Source organism: Etheostoma spectabile, chromosome 2, assembly GCF_008692095.1.
Source record: "Etheostoma spectabile isolate EspeVRDwgs_2016 chromosome 2, UIUC_Espe_1.0, whole genome shotgun sequence".
Taxonomy (NCBI): domain Eukaryota; kingdom Metazoa; phylum Chordata; class Actinopteri; order Perciformes; family Percidae; genus Etheostoma; species Etheostoma spectabile.
This window is the reverse complement of record NC_045734.1, coordinates 8584882-8602834: the sequence shown is the minus strand read 5'-3', so window position 1 is coordinate 8602834 and position 17953 is coordinate 8584882. Positions and strand designations below refer to the sequence as shown.

The following is a 17953-nucleotide window of genomic DNA, read 5'->3' as shown; positions in this document are numbered from 1 at the left end:
GAACCGATTCTGAAGATGGAACTCTCAAAAAGCATGACAACCACAAACTATGTAAGAAAACCGGTTGTACTCCCGCATTCTTATACTGACCATGACACCTACTTTCTGGGAGGGAAATGAGAAACCACTAGGTGGTGCAGTTGCCAAGGAATCCAAATTGATCAATATCCAGTATTTAATATCCATCTTCACTCAAGTTTATTTATAACCATGATACATTATTAGATAAACACTTTTCAATTCCAACACCAGAAAAAAAAAGTACCAATTTGAGTTGAATCACTGCATTCCAGTTAAAGACAGTCAAACTGCTGAAAACCACATTTTGTTCTGGTCATCCAACATTGTCCCTTTGGTTTTTGTAGTACTGAAAGCCACATGGCATTATTTCAGTACTCTCAAATAGTTTTGAGGGACCAAGGCCCGTTTCCCTCTCAAGTCACCCAGGAACCATTCATCATCAACAGACTCCAGACCAGTTACAATATCCCCAACCTGAGAAAGAAGAGGGGGTGAGAGGTTATCCAAATAGCAGTGCTTTCTATAGAATGATCTCTCAATTTGTGCCGTTTATTCATTTTAAAAACAAATCCCTATACCTGCAGAGAGAGCTCCTCCTCGCATTCTGACGTGAAGTTGAACAGAGCCTTGCCTCTAGCAGGAGGAGGAGCAGCCGGATTCGGCAGCCTATCACACGACAGCTGGCCTGGTGAAGACATATACTGGGTTAATCAACGCCCCATTTGTGCGCATAGATTAATCCATAAGTCAGTGGACAGAAAATCATCAAATACCATGCAAAATTCAGTTATAACTAAGTAATGATGGATATTTAGGGCTTTTCCCGGACCTATGAAATATTAAACTGACTCTTGGTCAGGCCAAACAAGTAACTTGAGTCACCTTCGGTTCAATGATAGGAACAGATTTGAAGAGATAACGAAGGGAAGGGCAATCGTTTAGTCATAGCAACAACAAACCGACGTCGTGAGAAGTGCATACCTTTGGTGCTCTCAACATACGCCCTGGGGAACATGCCCTCTCTGCCGTTGAGCGTGCCACAGCTCCACTCAGCGTCCATATGCTGGCTGATCAGGATACAGTCGCCCTGTTGAAACGACAGGTCATCGTCTGAATTCCCCACGTAGTCATACTGAGCCACCACCCACTCCACACCGTGCTGCGCCACCTACGGAGTGAGCAGAACAAGAGAAGATGTACAATATTGGGCTGGAACACACCTTCATCTCACATTATCTTTACATAAATGTTGTTTACCGGAGCGGGTTTGGCCACTTCAGGATGTGTACTTGGAGAAGTAACCATGCCTGTGGGAAAAATGCCATACAGGTGACTCAAAATAAGATGAATATATACAATCCAATCATCAGAGAAGAAAACAAAAATGTGTGGGCACAGTTTGAGGAAGTGATGTACTGATGTATTACTGAAATAATTCTGTGTCTCCTGCATTTTCTTCTGTGGCTTTGTGACCTGGTGGGCGTTTTATAGTTTATTACTTTATATATTTAGAGTATGTTGTACTGAATGTGTGTATATTGTGTATATATTTAATTGTGGGGACTTGTAGGCCAACACAATTCATCTACAAATCCAGTATTTATAAGAGCCAGTATTTCTTTACCAGAGTGTAATTCAAAAACTTATTCAAACAGCTTTTCACATTTCACGAAGGCAAGTAAAACTGCAATGTTCGTTCCTAGTCATTTTCTCGGAGGGTTCCTGAAAACAAACATATAATGTGGTACTAATTATAGGGAAAACAGAGACAAAGTGCCAGAGTTATTTGGGTCGAAGTTTAGTATGTTGCATTTAGTTTATAAGTACTTAGAATTAAGAAAAGACAGTCCTCAAACACCTGCAGAAATTATAATTCAACAGCTAACTGAATGGGTTAACTTGCACGAGTTTGCTGAGACCTTTTGTAAACAGATATTTAATGAAATAGAAACACAAGCCCAAATTCCTGACATGCCAGAGAGGGAAATGCAAGCCAACATAAAGCAAAAAGCTGTTCACTGATGGACATAGATGCTCTTTTGTTTGAGGATAAGGATAAATATTCCCATTTTAAGACACTGACACACACATACATATATATACATACATACATACATACATACATACATACATATACATATACATATACATATACATATACATATACATATACATATACATACACATACACATACACATACACATACACATACACACTATATCAAATGTATTTATTTATTTATAATAACTATTGGTGGCCAAATCAACTCATAGTGAAAAAGATTGAATGGATTTAGTCTTGGTGCTTACCAGGCATTGGTATCCTAAAGGACTGTTTTTTCTGCTGACTTGGGGGTGGAGGCAGATCTTCAATGATCTCTACAAAGTTAAGAGGGAAGATACCAGTCGCGACGCCAAGCTGTCCCCGAGCCCAGTCCTGTCCAGCTAATGCCTTGAGCTGGATCACATCCCCCTCAGAGAACGACAGCTCATCGCTGTTCTCCGCCTCAAAGTCGAACTTCGCTACACATCTCGGACCACTTTAAAAGGAGGCAACAACATTTCCGACTTCATGTTAGTTCATCGGGGTGGTTTGTAAAGGCAAACAGTTTATGATGGGAACACAGTACCTGGCTGTGGCAGGTGGTGGCCTCGCTTTCCGTTCAGGGAGGGGTTTGGGTGAATTTGACTAATTGGAGAAATGACAATCAAAATCCTTCAGATTGGGGAATCGTTAACCATACTAAACATATCATTAAAAGGGGTAATCAGTGGAATGCAAGAATGGAATTCAATGGTTGAAACTTACCAGGACTTTGACATAACTGACGGGAAAGAAACCAGTAGATCCCCTACAAGTGCCTGTGTACCACTCGCTGTCCAGCTGCTCCACCATGGTCACCACATCTCCAGCTCGCAGAGCCAGCTCTCCTGGACCCTCTGTATGTTTGCAGAAAATAATTTGCTATTTTGGGAAACAAATGTTTTTTTTGTCAATCTCCTATCTGTGCATTATGGATCTGGAGGGGAGGGTATCTATGTTCCCGGAGTCCTATGTTGCCCAGCCCTTGATGCTCGAACTGAATTGTCCTTTCCCAGCATCTGTCACAGTAAGGTCCACTCTCTGAACTGGGTGTTTAAACCCCCTTTTCACCACCTGAATCCTTTTAATAGGAGACATTGAAGAGACCTTTCGAAGGGTTTTATGTTCTCAGAATTCCCCCCCCCCCCAAGTCAAGTGTTAAATGCATGTTTCCCTGGGTCAATATGGCACCCACCTACAGCTTTTAGCCAGCTGATGTCATACTCTGTGAAACCTACGCCCTCAAATATGTGGGAAAGACAGTTTACTTGACTTTAGACATTGATATCTTACTTTAAATGCATTTGTAACAGACCTTAACAATTCAAACTGCAAACTTCCATTCGCCTTTGTTCTTTAGCAATTTGAACCTCTTACAATGTTAGTTTATATCAAGAGACATAGGACCCTGTGAACATAGGACCCCGGGAACATAGGTCCCCGGGAACATAGGTCCCCGGGAACATAGGTATGACCCCATCTGGAGTCAGGACGCGGGAAGGCTAGCCTAGCATGGAGACGGGAAGCAGGGAGAAACAGCTAGCCTGGCTCTCTTTAAATTGCAGAAATATCACAAATCTTTCTTTTTAAGTGTATCTTTGTGTATGAATAAACACATGATATACTACAGGTTAATTAGTGAGCTTTAAAAAAGATGTTATCGTTTTTTTCACAACTGCTTTTGGTCTTTCTGCTAAATTAAGATAATCTCCTCCTAGCTCCAGCATAAGGCACTGAGACAAAGCTAGCTTAGCTCTCTCCAAAGTTTAAACACACTCCTTCCCAAACCTTAAAAGCTTGCTAATTAGCACACCTAACAAGCTAGATACCATTTGTTTCATTATGCTAAGATAAACTAATTGCCTCCCGGGCAAGGCTCTAGCTCCGTCCATAAATACATTACACATTGACATGAAAGTTGTATCAATCTTATCAAATAGGAGTATTTTCCAAAGTGTCAAACAATGTTTTCAATGTATTATCTCATTTTATTGTCATTGTCTAATCTCTCATTACACTGATGTGTCACCTGGATTGAAGTCATGTATGGCCTGCACCTTAAGCTCATTACCAGCTCCACCAGCTGGACTGGCAGCCTATAATAACAGTACAAAGACACGTAAGGTTAATGTATCATAGCCTACTGGGCAAGGCTGTCTCATGTGTCAGTGACATGTATTTACTCATAAATGAGGACTAGTTACCTGTGGCTGGGACATGTGTGAGACGGAGGAAAGGGGATTGATGACCATCATGCGAGATGTGTGGACTCTGCCTCTGGCTTCTCCAACTTGACACTCAAACGTATTGTTGTCAATCTCCTCCAGCAGCAGAAGCACATCATTTTTCTATTGAAAGAGGCCAGAAAGGTATTTGATGTTACTTCATCAACTCAATGGATCATCCAACCATTTCAGAGGGATCGCACTTGTATTGAAAGGCAATTTGTAAGACAGTTATAACAGTTTAGACACCTGAAATGACAGTTCTCCTGTATTACTCCCGTTGTAGTTGGAGGTTGCAATCCCATGAGGAATTTGAAGCTGTTGAACGAAAGCAGAAATGACCCAAGATGTTTATCAAGTGGTACTTTAAACAATATTACAAAGTTGTTAAGTGGGATCTCTCTCACAGTGTATTGATTGTAAAGACGGTGGCCTGGGCTGGGCCTTGGAGGTAAGGTCGGTCCTTTCCTGTGGGGCTTCTGTGGCTGGGGTTTAGGTGAAGCTTCCAACGAGGCAGAATGGGATCGACCAGTGCGCTGAACGCTAGGTGGGGTAGGTCTTCCTGGGCTTGTTTTGGCTAACGGTGGGCGAGGTGGAAGGGACATCTGCCTCCTGAAGTTCAACACCATCATCAAGTTGAGTAGTGTGTCAAGTTGAGCGTCATTGTTTTATATTTAAATTCTACTGCTAGAATTCTTTCCCCTTACTCACCGAGGAGGTAGTGATGACTGGAAAGAGTCCTGCAGAAGAATCCAATTGTACATTTTTATTGCCACTAACAAAGTCACAGCCTACAGCCCTGGAAACCATAGAAACCGGGCTACAACGCATACAGTACGTAACATTCAGCCAAAGCCAGCTCTATCTCAAGAGCAGGCAATGTGTTTGAGGGACTACAATACTTTGTTTGTGGAGAGCAGAGGCAGGTAAGCTACACAGCCAACAGACAAAATAAATCAGATTGAGAAAGACTTTATGAGCTCAGAATGCACCATGTCAAAGTTTATGAATAGATATACCACTTATTATACAAAACCTTTTAATTAGACAATTCTTTAAATTAAGTGGTGTGACAAGAATAACCATTTTGTGGGAACCTTTCACTCTTCTGAGATACCCAGAGGTAGCGCTTGCTGAGTTTATACAGTAGGTTTCTGATTGCTCAGTGGGATGCAACTCTTACCTGGCGGGAGAGGGAGGGCGTCTGTCTGTGATTCGCCGAGGTCCTTAGGGAGCCTATGGGTTTCTGAGAAGGGAGCTGAGGGGGACTGTCCTGAAAATGATCTGACACTGAGAAGACAACTGTCTTTACGAAATCATACTGAATAATTGTGTTTTAAAAATAGAAACAAATGTACAGTATGTAACATATCAACAACACTGTATTAAAATACAGTGTTTTGATGGCATTAAAAAAAACATTGCATCCATGGCAATACCATAGTAAACACATAAAATTTAACAATTTTGACAGTTTGTCATACAATCACATAATTTACTGCACATGAGAGGGACTCACATGAACCAGTTTTTCTGGGGACCCTGATGGTGGTTGGTCTCCGTGTTATATTACAGGCGACAAGGTCTATGTTGCTGTCTCCATTATGCTGAGGCTTGCTCGGGATGTGACCTGAACAAAGACACACTTAACGGTATGGCTGTGTATTTATGTGTGGATGCTCAATGTTGACACAGACAAAAACATTTTAGTCCGTCATTTGATCGATACATCAAGCGATTTAAAATGATTTGATAATTTTGTCAAAATCGATTAGCCATTAAAGGAATGGTTTGAAATGTTGGGGAATGCGCATATTTGCATTCTTGCAAAGAGGTGAGAAGATCTAATGCTATGGAATCGAATAAGGTTCAATAGTATTTTGATCTTGTGAACGTTTTGTGCGCACAGATAAAATGAGCATGTGTCCATTGTTTTGCAGCTACAGCGACATTTTGTGCATGTTAAATTAAACAATAGGTCAATATCCAATTGAATGATATACAACTTAAAAAAAAATGCTACTCACTGGGTTGACTCTGTGCATACTCGTTGTATACTGAGTTGTGGTTGTTTATATTAAGGTTGGGTTTCAGAGGTTGCTTAAAACTCTTCCCTGGACGTGTTGGGGGAACTGGTGGAGGGTCCTCTTCAAAGACGCTGTCGGGACCTGATCTGTCCGGGATGGCTGTCTTGTTGAATAACTTGTTCAGTTCCTTATTTACAGCTAGTTCAGCGGGTTTCTTCGGGGGCTGAGGTCTGGGGGCTGTTGTATGGTTTGGTGGGATGTTTGTGGTTGATACATTTTGATAGTCATTATCTACACTGTTTAGTTGAGGTCTAAGAGCTACAGAAGGTTTAGCAGCAACTGGAGGTTTGCTGGTCGCCTTCCTAATTAGAGGTATTGGTTTGGCTGGTTCAGCTGTGTTTTCCTCCTCGGTGCCAGTCTGGGTCTCAAAGGCCTGGATCCTGGCCTGGATATTGCGGTTGAGGTTCATCTCGTCACCAGCATCCTCACCTTGTGAAGCCTCGTCTGATTGGTCAACGACGTCGCCGTTCTCCTTACACTCGTTATCTGCGCCAAAGACCTCCAATAACTCCTTTAAATACTCATTCTGGGAAACCACTAGTGGATCAGAGCAAATGCTGTCACAATCTTCACTGATTTTGACCAAAGTCGGAACTATGACCACTTCTGTGATCGTCTGCTTTCGGGATTTTGTACGAGGAAGTGGAACAGGGCATTGACCGTGTTCTGAGTCTGGGGAAGAGCAAGTAGTTTCAGCAGCGGCAGCGAGATGCTTTGTAGGAATATCCCAGTGCACAGTGACAGACCTGCTGCAGGTGGGGGGGGAATCCACTCGGTGTGTTTGCTTTACATCTGGCTTGGAGTCACTTTGGTCGTCAGTGTGTGTGGGTCCTGCAGTTTTTGTTCCAACCTTCTCGTCAGCAGGTGCAACAGCTTTAGTGACTGGTTCTCTGTCCACTGGTTTCGGCAGTGATGGCCTTGGTGGTTTTTGTGGCTTTTTACCTGGAAGGAGATGTAATCATCATGAAAAAGTCATCATGTGCAGAGTAGAAATTGGTCTTGCGTTGCCTGACCTTCCACAACCGCGCCGCGGAGGAGGGTCTGGCTAGTCCACAGAGCTTTCCGGCATGAGAGAAAAACAGGTTCTGGTTTATTGGAATTTCTTTAAACCAATCACAATTGGCTTGGGCAGTGCTAAGCGCCGTACGGAACAACACCGCCTCTGCAAAATAGCCTCGGGAAGGAACTTTTGGTGGTTTTGGTTTTGGTGGAACATGTGTATGTTCAAAAGGTTGTTTTAGTTGTGCAACAGAAAACTCAGATTGGACAGATAGTCTAGCTGGCTGTCTGGATTTACCCTGCAGAGATCTGAGAAAAGGTTAACCATAGTCCTCAGAAATCAACCGGAGTTTAAAATGCCAACACAAAGGAAGCCCAAGGCAACGGATATCCGACATAAATGAAGGAAATCCAGCGGAATTTAAGTAGAAATAGATTGAAACTTAAAACTGGTAGTTTGGTACACATCACTGATGATTGTCACGTGCCTCACCTGCAAGTCTTTTCACTGACTGTGGAGCACCACCGCACTGTGGGACAGGAGTGGAGGTGTTGTTCCGAACAGGGTCAGTCTGGGTGGCACTTGTGGTGGTGCAGGTGGCCCGGCGGGGGGCTGCAGTGGGCTTGACAATGTGCTCTTCCTGGGTCTTCTCTTGAATCACCTGGTCATAGGATGGTGGGGGCTAAGTCATGGAAAAGAGAGGTGTTCACATACTACCATGTTATTTTTGCAGTATTTCTGCTTATATTAAGTGTTGAGTTTGTTAGGATTATTTTGAGGTTATGTCCTCAAACCTTTTTCGGCATTTTCAAGTTTTACCAAATGAAGGCGGTTTACATCCTAGAGTAAAAAACGTACACACAGTGTGTATTTTTTAAGCTGATTCCAGTTTTTTTTAAACTTAATATATTTAAATTCTACTACTTATGGCAAACAAATTTCCCCACTAAAACTTTATCCCTGGCTGTGTAGAGGAAGGCCTTGAAACAATATTTAGACCCTAATATTGGGAAATAAAATACACACTTTACATTTGGTGTTTGCTCAAAATGATTCTGACAAGGGGAACTTTAAAATTCTGGCTCTACTGTAGCTCCTAGAACTCATGACTTACAATTTTTGCGCTCAGTTTGTATTTAGTCTTTTTTATTCTTGGACAGCACAAAACCATTAGCCATAAAACCCCTAATCTAGATACTGGCCCATCTGAAGAACCAAGCATTGTTCACTGGTGGAAAAACAAAACAGCCGAGTGAAATCTAACACTGCTAATCAGACTAGGTCTACCTGGGAAACAGCCTGGATGCCTGCAGACCAGCCCGACTGAGGAGGACCAGGGAAAACCTCGGAGGTTCCTGACAACCAGTTCCTTCTGTCCAGAGGTTCTGCTGAGACGATGGTAATCTCTGGTCGCCTGAAATACAATCGGCACATGTCTATTCATGTTCCAATTCAGAATAACAAAATACACATGCAGATGATTTATTTCTCACGGATAACTCCATTATTTCTTAGCCAAGCTAGCAAAGCACAGTGCCCTTTTAAGGGTTATATCTAAAAGCAAGATGCAACAAATAAGATACCTACAGTTGCATTTCAATCCCCATATACGAGAAGACAAATATCCTGCTCAGAAATAAACATCAACTATAAAGTTCTCTCCTCTGGATTTATTTTTGCATTACCTTCTTTCTCTGGTGTGGTCACTCTGAGAGTTTGTTCTTGCTGTAGGAAGACAGATCAAATTAATTATGTGTCATAGATTTTCTTGCTTTGACACTTTTTTACAACTAAAGATAATAATACTTTACAGACTTTTTCATATTTACAGGTGGTAACAATTCTTATAATTTGTCAAAAATGTGAAAATACAATTGTATTGTCACATCTTTGGGGGGGAAATTGTGTTCATCCTAAATAAAGTTACTAACTAGTCTCGCATTGCCAGACCTTCCTGCACAGTGCTGCGGAGGAGGGTCTGGCAAGTCCACACAGCATTCCAGGAGGGGAGAAAAATAAGCTTTGTTTTATTGGCATTTCTTTACACCAATCACAATTGCCTTGGGCAGCACTATGCACCGGGCCGAGCCACTGAGCTGCTGCAATATAGCCTCGGGGTGGAACTTGTTTTGGTGGAACACGTATACGTTCAAAGATTGTTTTAGTAGTGCAACAGAAAGCTCAGATTGGACAGATAGTCTAGCTAGCTGTCTGGATTTACCCTGCAGAGATCTGAGGAGCAGTTAACCATAGTCCTCATAAACCCACCAGAGTTTGAAATTTAAAACAAAGAAAACGGAAGGAAATGGGCATTCGGCTGAAAAGATTAATATCCGGAATTTTCATCAGCAACGGAGCAATCCAGGAAGTGGAACGTCGTGGATATACTAACTAACTAACTAACTAACTAACGTGTATTCAAGGAATTACCCTCGATCTCAACATGCCACTGAAGCGGAGTTGTGACTTACTTCGTTTGATAGCAGCTCGTATAGAAGACAGAGGCCCTTGGCTGAAAGAAGAGCAGAACAGAAAGCCTGTTTATTATTAAGATGTGGGGCCACAGAGACGAGAGCGGGTTCACACCTTTGTGGGTGACTCAATTGTCTAAACTAAATGTCTTTACTTGCCCCAGAGATAAAGGATTAAAAGTTACGTCTTACTCTTAATGAAAAACTAAACAGAGGAAAATACAGAGACGGATAAAATCTTAGAATAAAAAGAACAATAACGTTAACTGGTAAATTATTAGAAAAACACACTTTATAATGACATTTTTTTTAAATGTCTACATTTGCGTGATATAATACAGTAAGGTACTCTACATAGCCCATTTTAGTTGGAGTATGACTGCAAAAGGGACAAATCATTGCTCACTGACATGTAAACATACAGTAGAAGTGGCCCATGTGAAGAAAAGCAGATGGAGTTATTAGTAAGAAAAAAGCAGTAAAAAAAACACTACAAATGAATACATTAAACATTTTAAGGGTGAAAACAAATGAACAATATACATGATGGAATAAAAAACAGCATTAAAATTAAAAATCCAAAGATTGGTAGATCAATCCCATCCTTCGGCCACATGTCAAAGTGTATCTGAGCAAGACACTGAACCCTATTTCACTACATTGTACAATTGTACGTGACAAATAAGAGTTTCTTCTTCTTTTTTTTTTTTTTTAGAAAAGGCTTCCTAGTTCAACAAATAACATTTCAAATTATTCATAGAGCAATAGTTAATTTTAATCTAACAAATCTATGACTAAGACTATGTTTAACACATATAATTAGTACATGTCTAATATCTTTCTAATACATATCTCCTGTGTTGTTCTCTCACATAACATAACTAAGACTATAGAAGTGTAAAAAAAGGTTATATTAAATTATTAATTGTATGGGTCCTTGGGTGAAAAAAGGTGACCTCTGATGTAAACTAACCTGGGGGAAAAAAAACAATAACGACAACAATAATGAGGTGTAAACGCTGGGCTCTTCAGGTGTGATTACTTCCTGTTTTTAAATATGTTTCCAGATCCCTATGAGGTCTACAAGTGTCAATGAGGAGGCTATACTTAACACCTTAATGTCTGTTAACAACAAATAAAAGAATCAGCATCATATGTTTGTCCCCATGTGGACCTTCTCTTAGTCACGGAGGATAAATCAGGGCATTGTTTTGGTCCAGTCACAACTTCACCAGCATCAGCAGATCTGACTGTTAAAAGGGATAGTGCCCTGTTCCCAGCAACAAAAACGGTTTGGTGAAACTTAACAACTGTTAGTGAATCCACAACTTGTGACAGTAATACAAAAAAAAGAAACTTGGAAGGAAAAAGGACATACCTTAAATTTAAATGGTCTGGCTTGGTTCTTTCAGGATTATCTGTAAAGGAAAACAGAGAGGTGCAGGTTTTTGATGATGATTGTCATAAAGTAGTATGACCCTACTGGAATGGATAGAATCCTATATCACAGTATGTGCAATAAGGATAAATATAGGCCAGCATTATAACATGTGTTAGGTGTGTCACGGAAGTAAAGGCTGGACTACAACAGGGCTGCTTGGAACAGTTGGTGAACAGTGTTTTCTGTTGGAGATGGTAAGTGCCTTTGGGGTGGACCTTGGGTTTTTTCACTTTGTAAACCTATAACATACACAAAAAAGATAACTGACACAATAAAAAGGAAAGGAAAAAGGCCAAAAAGCATAATATGAGTACTTTAAAGCAAGTGAATGCAACACTGTGGCCACTTGAAACAACTACAATGCTGAAACGTAGTGCAACACTAGTACCGAAGACACATAAGTCAGCAATCACTTAATCAGTAATGTCAGTTACACAACACTATTTATTGATTGTTTGCCAACATTATTTTTATCATAAGATACAAAAACATCACCGTCAAGTAAGGCTGTAGCAATGGTGGGGATTAGAGGAAGGGTGCGTTGAATTTCTCATTTGTAAGAGAAGCAACGTGTCATTTCATCTTTCAAAAGCTACGTAGTCTCACTTTAAGTCATAGCCATTGTTTCATTTCATTTTAATTACTACTAACAGGCCGGAAATTATAAACTAGAAATACAAGAACCAGAACCTAACCAGCAAGATTAGCAGTTACATCTTGATGAACCAGTTAGTCTAAAGTAACACATCTACATTTACCAAGACGTGGTGTTTACAAAACCATGAAGCCATGATGAGCAATGCTACACATTTCCTTATTTTTACATTTTATGAATTTTCATTTAGTGTTTACTATTACATGTAATACAGTACAGACAGGACAGAGAGACAGAATAATATGTACTCTTATCTGTATTGACAAACTACAACAACAAAACAATCAAAAATTATAACTATATAACAATTTACACTATAACTGCACTGAATGCCTTCATAAAAATGGAGGCGGCAAGGTCAACATTATGTTCGTTAAAAGGAAAGTCAATATTAAAATGACAGGTTTTTATTATTGTATGTATAATATGTAACTATACTGTAAAAAGTAGCATTCCCGTCACAATCTATTCCTCTAGTCTAATGAGCAATATCAGTAATGCAAATAATCTTATCTAATAAAAGGTAATTTGTTCCTCATATAGACTTAAGAAGAATATACTGTAGATATATTCAGAAAAAAAAAACAAAGTCTGGGGTTGAAGTCAACATTTTTGTTAGTGTCTCCAGCCTGAAACCATGGCTTCCTTGGCAGTAAAATCCACCCGTCACACCTGTGAATCTGTTAGTGACACAGAGCTACTGCCTCAAGTCACACTTTAACACGTGAGAAGAGTTTATGCGCTTTCACTTAGTAAGAAAGAAGTGTTTTAGCAACTGCCAGACAAAGTGTTAAGCTCTGTAACTTGACACAACAAGTCCCTTCTTCCGTGCAAATATGCAGTCTGATATACATTGCATAATAGCACAGTTGTCTGGTTACGTTCCCCTATGCATGTGGCGTGATGTTGCTTTCGATGCAATGCTGTGCCTACCTGTGAGGAATTCAAGGAATAAAAAAACAGAATCTTCAGCCTCAAAAGAATATTTCCACCAGGATCCTGCCTCCTGGTCATTGGAGTGAGTGTCTGAGCGCGACGAAGAACTTAAAGTCCCATCACACACCCACAGACAACAGCAAAGAGAGGGAGGGCCCTGTGATATCTTAGCTCTCCTGTGTTTACCAATCTGATGAACTGGAATGCGGTCGTTCAGGAAGCGAGGATAGCGCCACACGACGCAGCACTGTCACTGCCTTTTTAACTAGAAAGTACAATACTCTGTGCTGCTTGTAGCTGGCATACCTATAAAAGTACTCAAATGATTCATTAACTTCAACAGGTTTAACTGCACCTCCTCTAAGTCATAAAGTCACAGCCTTTGTTTTGTTAATAATTCAACTGATAGTCATTATTTTCCCATAGGGAGAATCTTAACTTTGTGTTCCATAGCACAACAACACATAAAAACACATGAATCACACATACAAAAAAAAACACATTACACTGGGACACCCACATAGACACATTAAATGTGAACACTACAAAGCAACTAAGGTGGTGGTGGCGGTATTACAGTTTGTTTGTTCAGCACGCACATGGCGGTGGGGACATTTCTTCTTCTTTTTTCTTTTTTTTTAAATAGGCTTTATTCCAGTTCAGTGCTTGGCCAGATGGAAGTAGTGTAGTAGAAGTAGTGTGAAGAAGACATTCATGGGATGGTCTGTATTATGGCTGTGTCATTCATGACTGATAGGCTGGGTGTGGGGAGACTGATTATCTTGGAGGCAATATGTGTGATTTATTTATTCATCAGTCTCATTTCCTATTTCAAAACTGTCCATAATGTTCATATTGTAATATAATAACATAATACTATTTATACCAGTATCCTTGCACTATGCTCCGTATTTAAATAATTGTATTGATCTCTTCATTGCATTCATGCCTCTATATTGTTTCTGTTAAGAGTATGTAGCTATATATTGTGTATATATTAGTGTGTATATTTTTGTTTTGGTTGTTTTGTATGTGTAAGCACAGTGTGAGTAACGATGCTCCAAAGACAAATTCCTCATATGTGTCCTCATACCTGGCGAATAAAGCTGATTCTGATTCTCATTTAGGGTTTTGGTTTTTTTGCAGGTGGCGGCTAGCATTGTGTATCAATACACACTCACAATCTCCCTACCCACCACTATACTCCTGCCCTCAGGTTTTTATTTATTTATAATCTGGCATTTTAGCCCTTAATAGACAGGACAGCTGCAGACAGGAAAGGGGGGAGAAAGAGGGGAAGACATCCAGCAAATGGACGCATTTTTTAAGTATTTATTTATTCTTGGGTCTGATTATTATTGACTATGTACTGTTGTATGTTGTGCCCGAATGTGCCTGACCAATTCTTTTGATTTGATTTTAATACACGGATCAAACTTTACATAGCATCTTTCATCCTGGTGAGTACAGTGCACAATACTTTGCAGATAAGTAGAATTGGGAAAAAATACTTCAAGAATACAAACTAAGAACTGTGAATTAATGGAGACTATTGCACACACATGTACTGTACAGGCAAGATGCTGAAGTAAATACAGTGGAAACTAGAAGGGCACTCGGACAGCGCAGACCTCCGCCAAGGCCATGCCCTATCTGGCAATGTTAACAAAAGTGTAACACATTTTGCTTTTAGTTTTTTAAACGGGTTCTTCCTTGGCCCATTCTACATCCTTCCACCAAGTTTCGTGAAAATCAGGCCTGTAGTTTATCCGTAATCCTGCTGACAAACTAAACAACAAACCAAACCTAAAACACAATCTTCTTGGCAAAGGTAAAAAGTATAAAAATACATGACTAATAATAAAAAACTACAAAAATATTTAGAGATCATTTATGATCACAGAAACACTCTGGACTAAGTCCAGGCTAAAAATAAGCTTAAAGGAACCTCTGTACCAAATTTCATGGCAATCCATCCAATAGATAGATCAACAGATTTTAATCGTACCACCTGACTGTGCAACCTGTGCTAAACTCACTCGTTTAGAAGTCTTGAAAGAATTTGAGAAAAAGGAAAACCCTGCAAGATTTCTTGACGAGACAACAACTTTATAAGGTTTTAGATTCTATTTCTAATCAGCATACATTCCTTGGTATGTGTGGACCAGTGACACATGAAAAGACACAACAAACACACGAGAAAACTGCTGAGGTCAGCAGGAAAGAATTCCCTGCACAGCTGCACTCTCACATGAACACATGCTGACATTACTCAGCACCGCGGCAGCAGTCACTGAGCAGCCGGTGAAACAGCTGGCGACAAAAGGGAAAGAAAGAAAAACAGTCTGGCTTTAAGTGTCACCCGACACCAGCACCAGAACAGAAGACTAGTGAAGAGGCAGATACAGTCTGATAAAGACAGTCCCTCTCCAACTCTGGCTAAAGTGGCTTTTTCCATCAGGCACGTCACCTACACGTCACAGTGTGTCATATTCAACATGCAGGCCAGGGACAAACACAACATTTATGAATCATACACACGTTAAAGGAGCTGATGGGAACGTTTCACAGGAATTTTACCTCGTATTTATGTGACCGATTACATTACATGTCATTTAGCTGACGCTTTTATCCAAAGCGACTTACAATTGATGTACGTGTATCAGAGGTTGTCTTGCTCAGGGACACATTGGTTGATGTATTGCAGCCTATACCAGAGGCATGTGTTATATCCTCTGTGCCATCAGCACCACCAAATAAAATTGATTGATTGATTGATTGATTGTACAGATTTGCCCTCACTTGAAAAACAAGACAGATGCTAGTGTCATGAGTGACTAACACAATGTGGGCCAGTGAAGACGGCATCAATGCAGATTCACAGTGGAAAGGAAACTACCTGAAATGGTATCCGACGTGGATCCGAAACAATGAGGGCCGATGACAATGTATTGTATTCAAAAATATTATTCTGAAAAGATGGAAAACAGCATCAAGTACAGTTTGTACAAGAAAGGCTTGTTCATGACGCAGCAGCCTGTCTAAAAATTCAGACAGCTGGTGGGGGTCAGGGTGTGGTGGTGGTGGTGGTGGGTGTGTGTGTGTGTGTGTGTGTGTGTGTGTGTGTGTGTGTGTGTGTGTGTGTGTGTGTGTGTGTGTGTGTGTGTGTGTGTGTGTGTGTGTGTGTGTGTGTGTGGGGGGGGTGTTCAACGCTGCCTGCATATAGCTGGGCAAGGCAGGAAATATAGAATAAAAACATGGAGGGGAAATTCTAACTAAGAACTGAGACAGTTTCAGTGCTCGTCTGTGAGGCAGCTGACTGAAAATGAAAGCGGTTTGTTCATCAAATCAACGGCTGAATACTAACACTCCTAATCTGCAAGCAGGCCAGAACTAGGAGGAACAAAAGAGTTTTTTCCCAATGAGGTGTGTGGGCTAAAATTGGGATAACTACTGGGTGGAAACATAAGTGATGTTACTGTAATAAGGTGACAGACAGGTTTGCCTGCATACACATTTCACTTACTGTAAACTGCATTAGTGGTTGGTATCAATGACACGCTCACTTCATAGAGATCTCCATGATAAGCTAACACAAAAATAAATATTTGTGCTGCAATGCTGATCAGGTCGATGTTTATGAGAGGGGCTGTACAGGGCATCATTTCAGCAATTGAACCGGAGTAAATCAAACTGCACTTTAGTATTTTGTTGACACAACCAGCACTATACTTCATAAGAAGTTTGTGTCTCATGGTAACTGGAAGAGTGAGGCATCAAAGCACAGCTATTAACATACTGGTAAATATATTCAAATGTGATGCATGCTTTTAAAAGCATGATGATCTATATAGTATATTAACTCACGTCAGAAGATCACTCTTAAAAAGAGAAATACATAGGCCTATCTGTCTGGTTGAGAAGATAATGTAGACAGCTGTTTGTCAGGTTTCAACCCTCTGTTAACATAAAAAAAGTAATTGAGTAGGATAGTTAAAGGGCTTGGTGGCCTCTTATCTACAATTTATGCAAACCTTCAGTCAACTTTCAGTTGCAGTAATTCATTTTTGTTGTACAGTATTTGTCCTACTGTTCCAGATCTTCTTCGTTTCCATTAGTTTATGCAGGGCACAGAAATTAAAAAGCAGACTCCTTGGCATTGCCACACAACAATAATGACACAAAAAGAATGCAGACTTATGTTTCCTGTGGTGGATTACACACGTTTCAAGAGTTTGCCAAATGATAGGTGGAACATGATTGGTCGGATTATACACCTACATTTGTTAAATTGTTAGCTGTCATGTAGCCAAAAAAGGTGATTAGTAGGTAGTTTGGCCGAACTGATGAAAACGTGCAACCCTCTGGTATAGGCCTGTGTTTAAAACAATCACTTCAATGTAAATCCCAAAACCTATTAAATATGTCCCTCCGCTCTCAAAAGTCTTATTTATATGCTCCGATTCGACAACACCTGATAAAATGTCAACATATTTTTAAAAACCTAACCCGCCGTTAGATGATTCAGGAAACTATTTGGCTTGTCAGCCCGTTACATTCCCAAACAAACATACCTGCTGGCCGGCTTCTGTTCCGGGTGTCGCGCACCCCCTCACCCCCCTCTCCCCCCTCTTCACGCAGCCGGGCTTCAGCCATTGGGATTTAAAACAATGTCGAAGTAAAAAATATTAATTGATATTAATTAATTAAGCCTTTACTAGAAGTGTAGCTAGCTCATCTGCCTAGACGGTCGATAATGTCCTGACCACTGCAAGTGTCAGTGTGTCCGGCCCACAGCAGCTCTCTCTGGCCGGCAGTGGGCGGAGGAGGTGCCACTCACCGTCAGGCCCCAACAGGCAACACAGGCACACCTCTGTACACAGGCAAGGCAGGATCAACCCACTGTTAATACGATATGTGTGTATGCACGTATGAATGTAGGCCTATGCATGTATGTATGGATGTATGTACAGTGGGGCTCAAAAGTTTGGGCACCCCAAGTAAAAAAAATGTGTATTAATCTGCATAAAGAAG

The 17953-nt window shown here is 40.6% G+C and overlaps 1 protein-coding gene across 1 annotated transcript; it reads right to left on the bottom strand.

Annotated features, from left to right (window-relative positions):
- Nucleotides 1-382: 382 nt before the first annotated feature.
- On the bottom strand, nt 383-17612 carry sh3d19 (SH3 domain containing 19; the record flags this gene model as incomplete). The annotated part of the gene is given in 21 exon segments (XM_032539098.1): nt 383-495; nt 600-706; nt 1003-1189; nt 1279-1328; nt 2332-2561; nt 2652-2710; nt 2831-2961; nt 4134-4200; nt 4309-4452; nt 4579-4647; nt 4737-4941; nt 5041-5069; nt 5513-5619; nt 5849-5959; nt 6357-7358; nt 7909-8098; nt 8704-8830; nt 9102-9141; nt 9888-9928; nt 11266-11305; nt 17494-17612. Coding segments are annotated over 21 exon segments (3129 nt in total). The 3' UTR covers nt 383-384.
- Nucleotides 17613-17953: the final 341 nt, after the last annotated feature.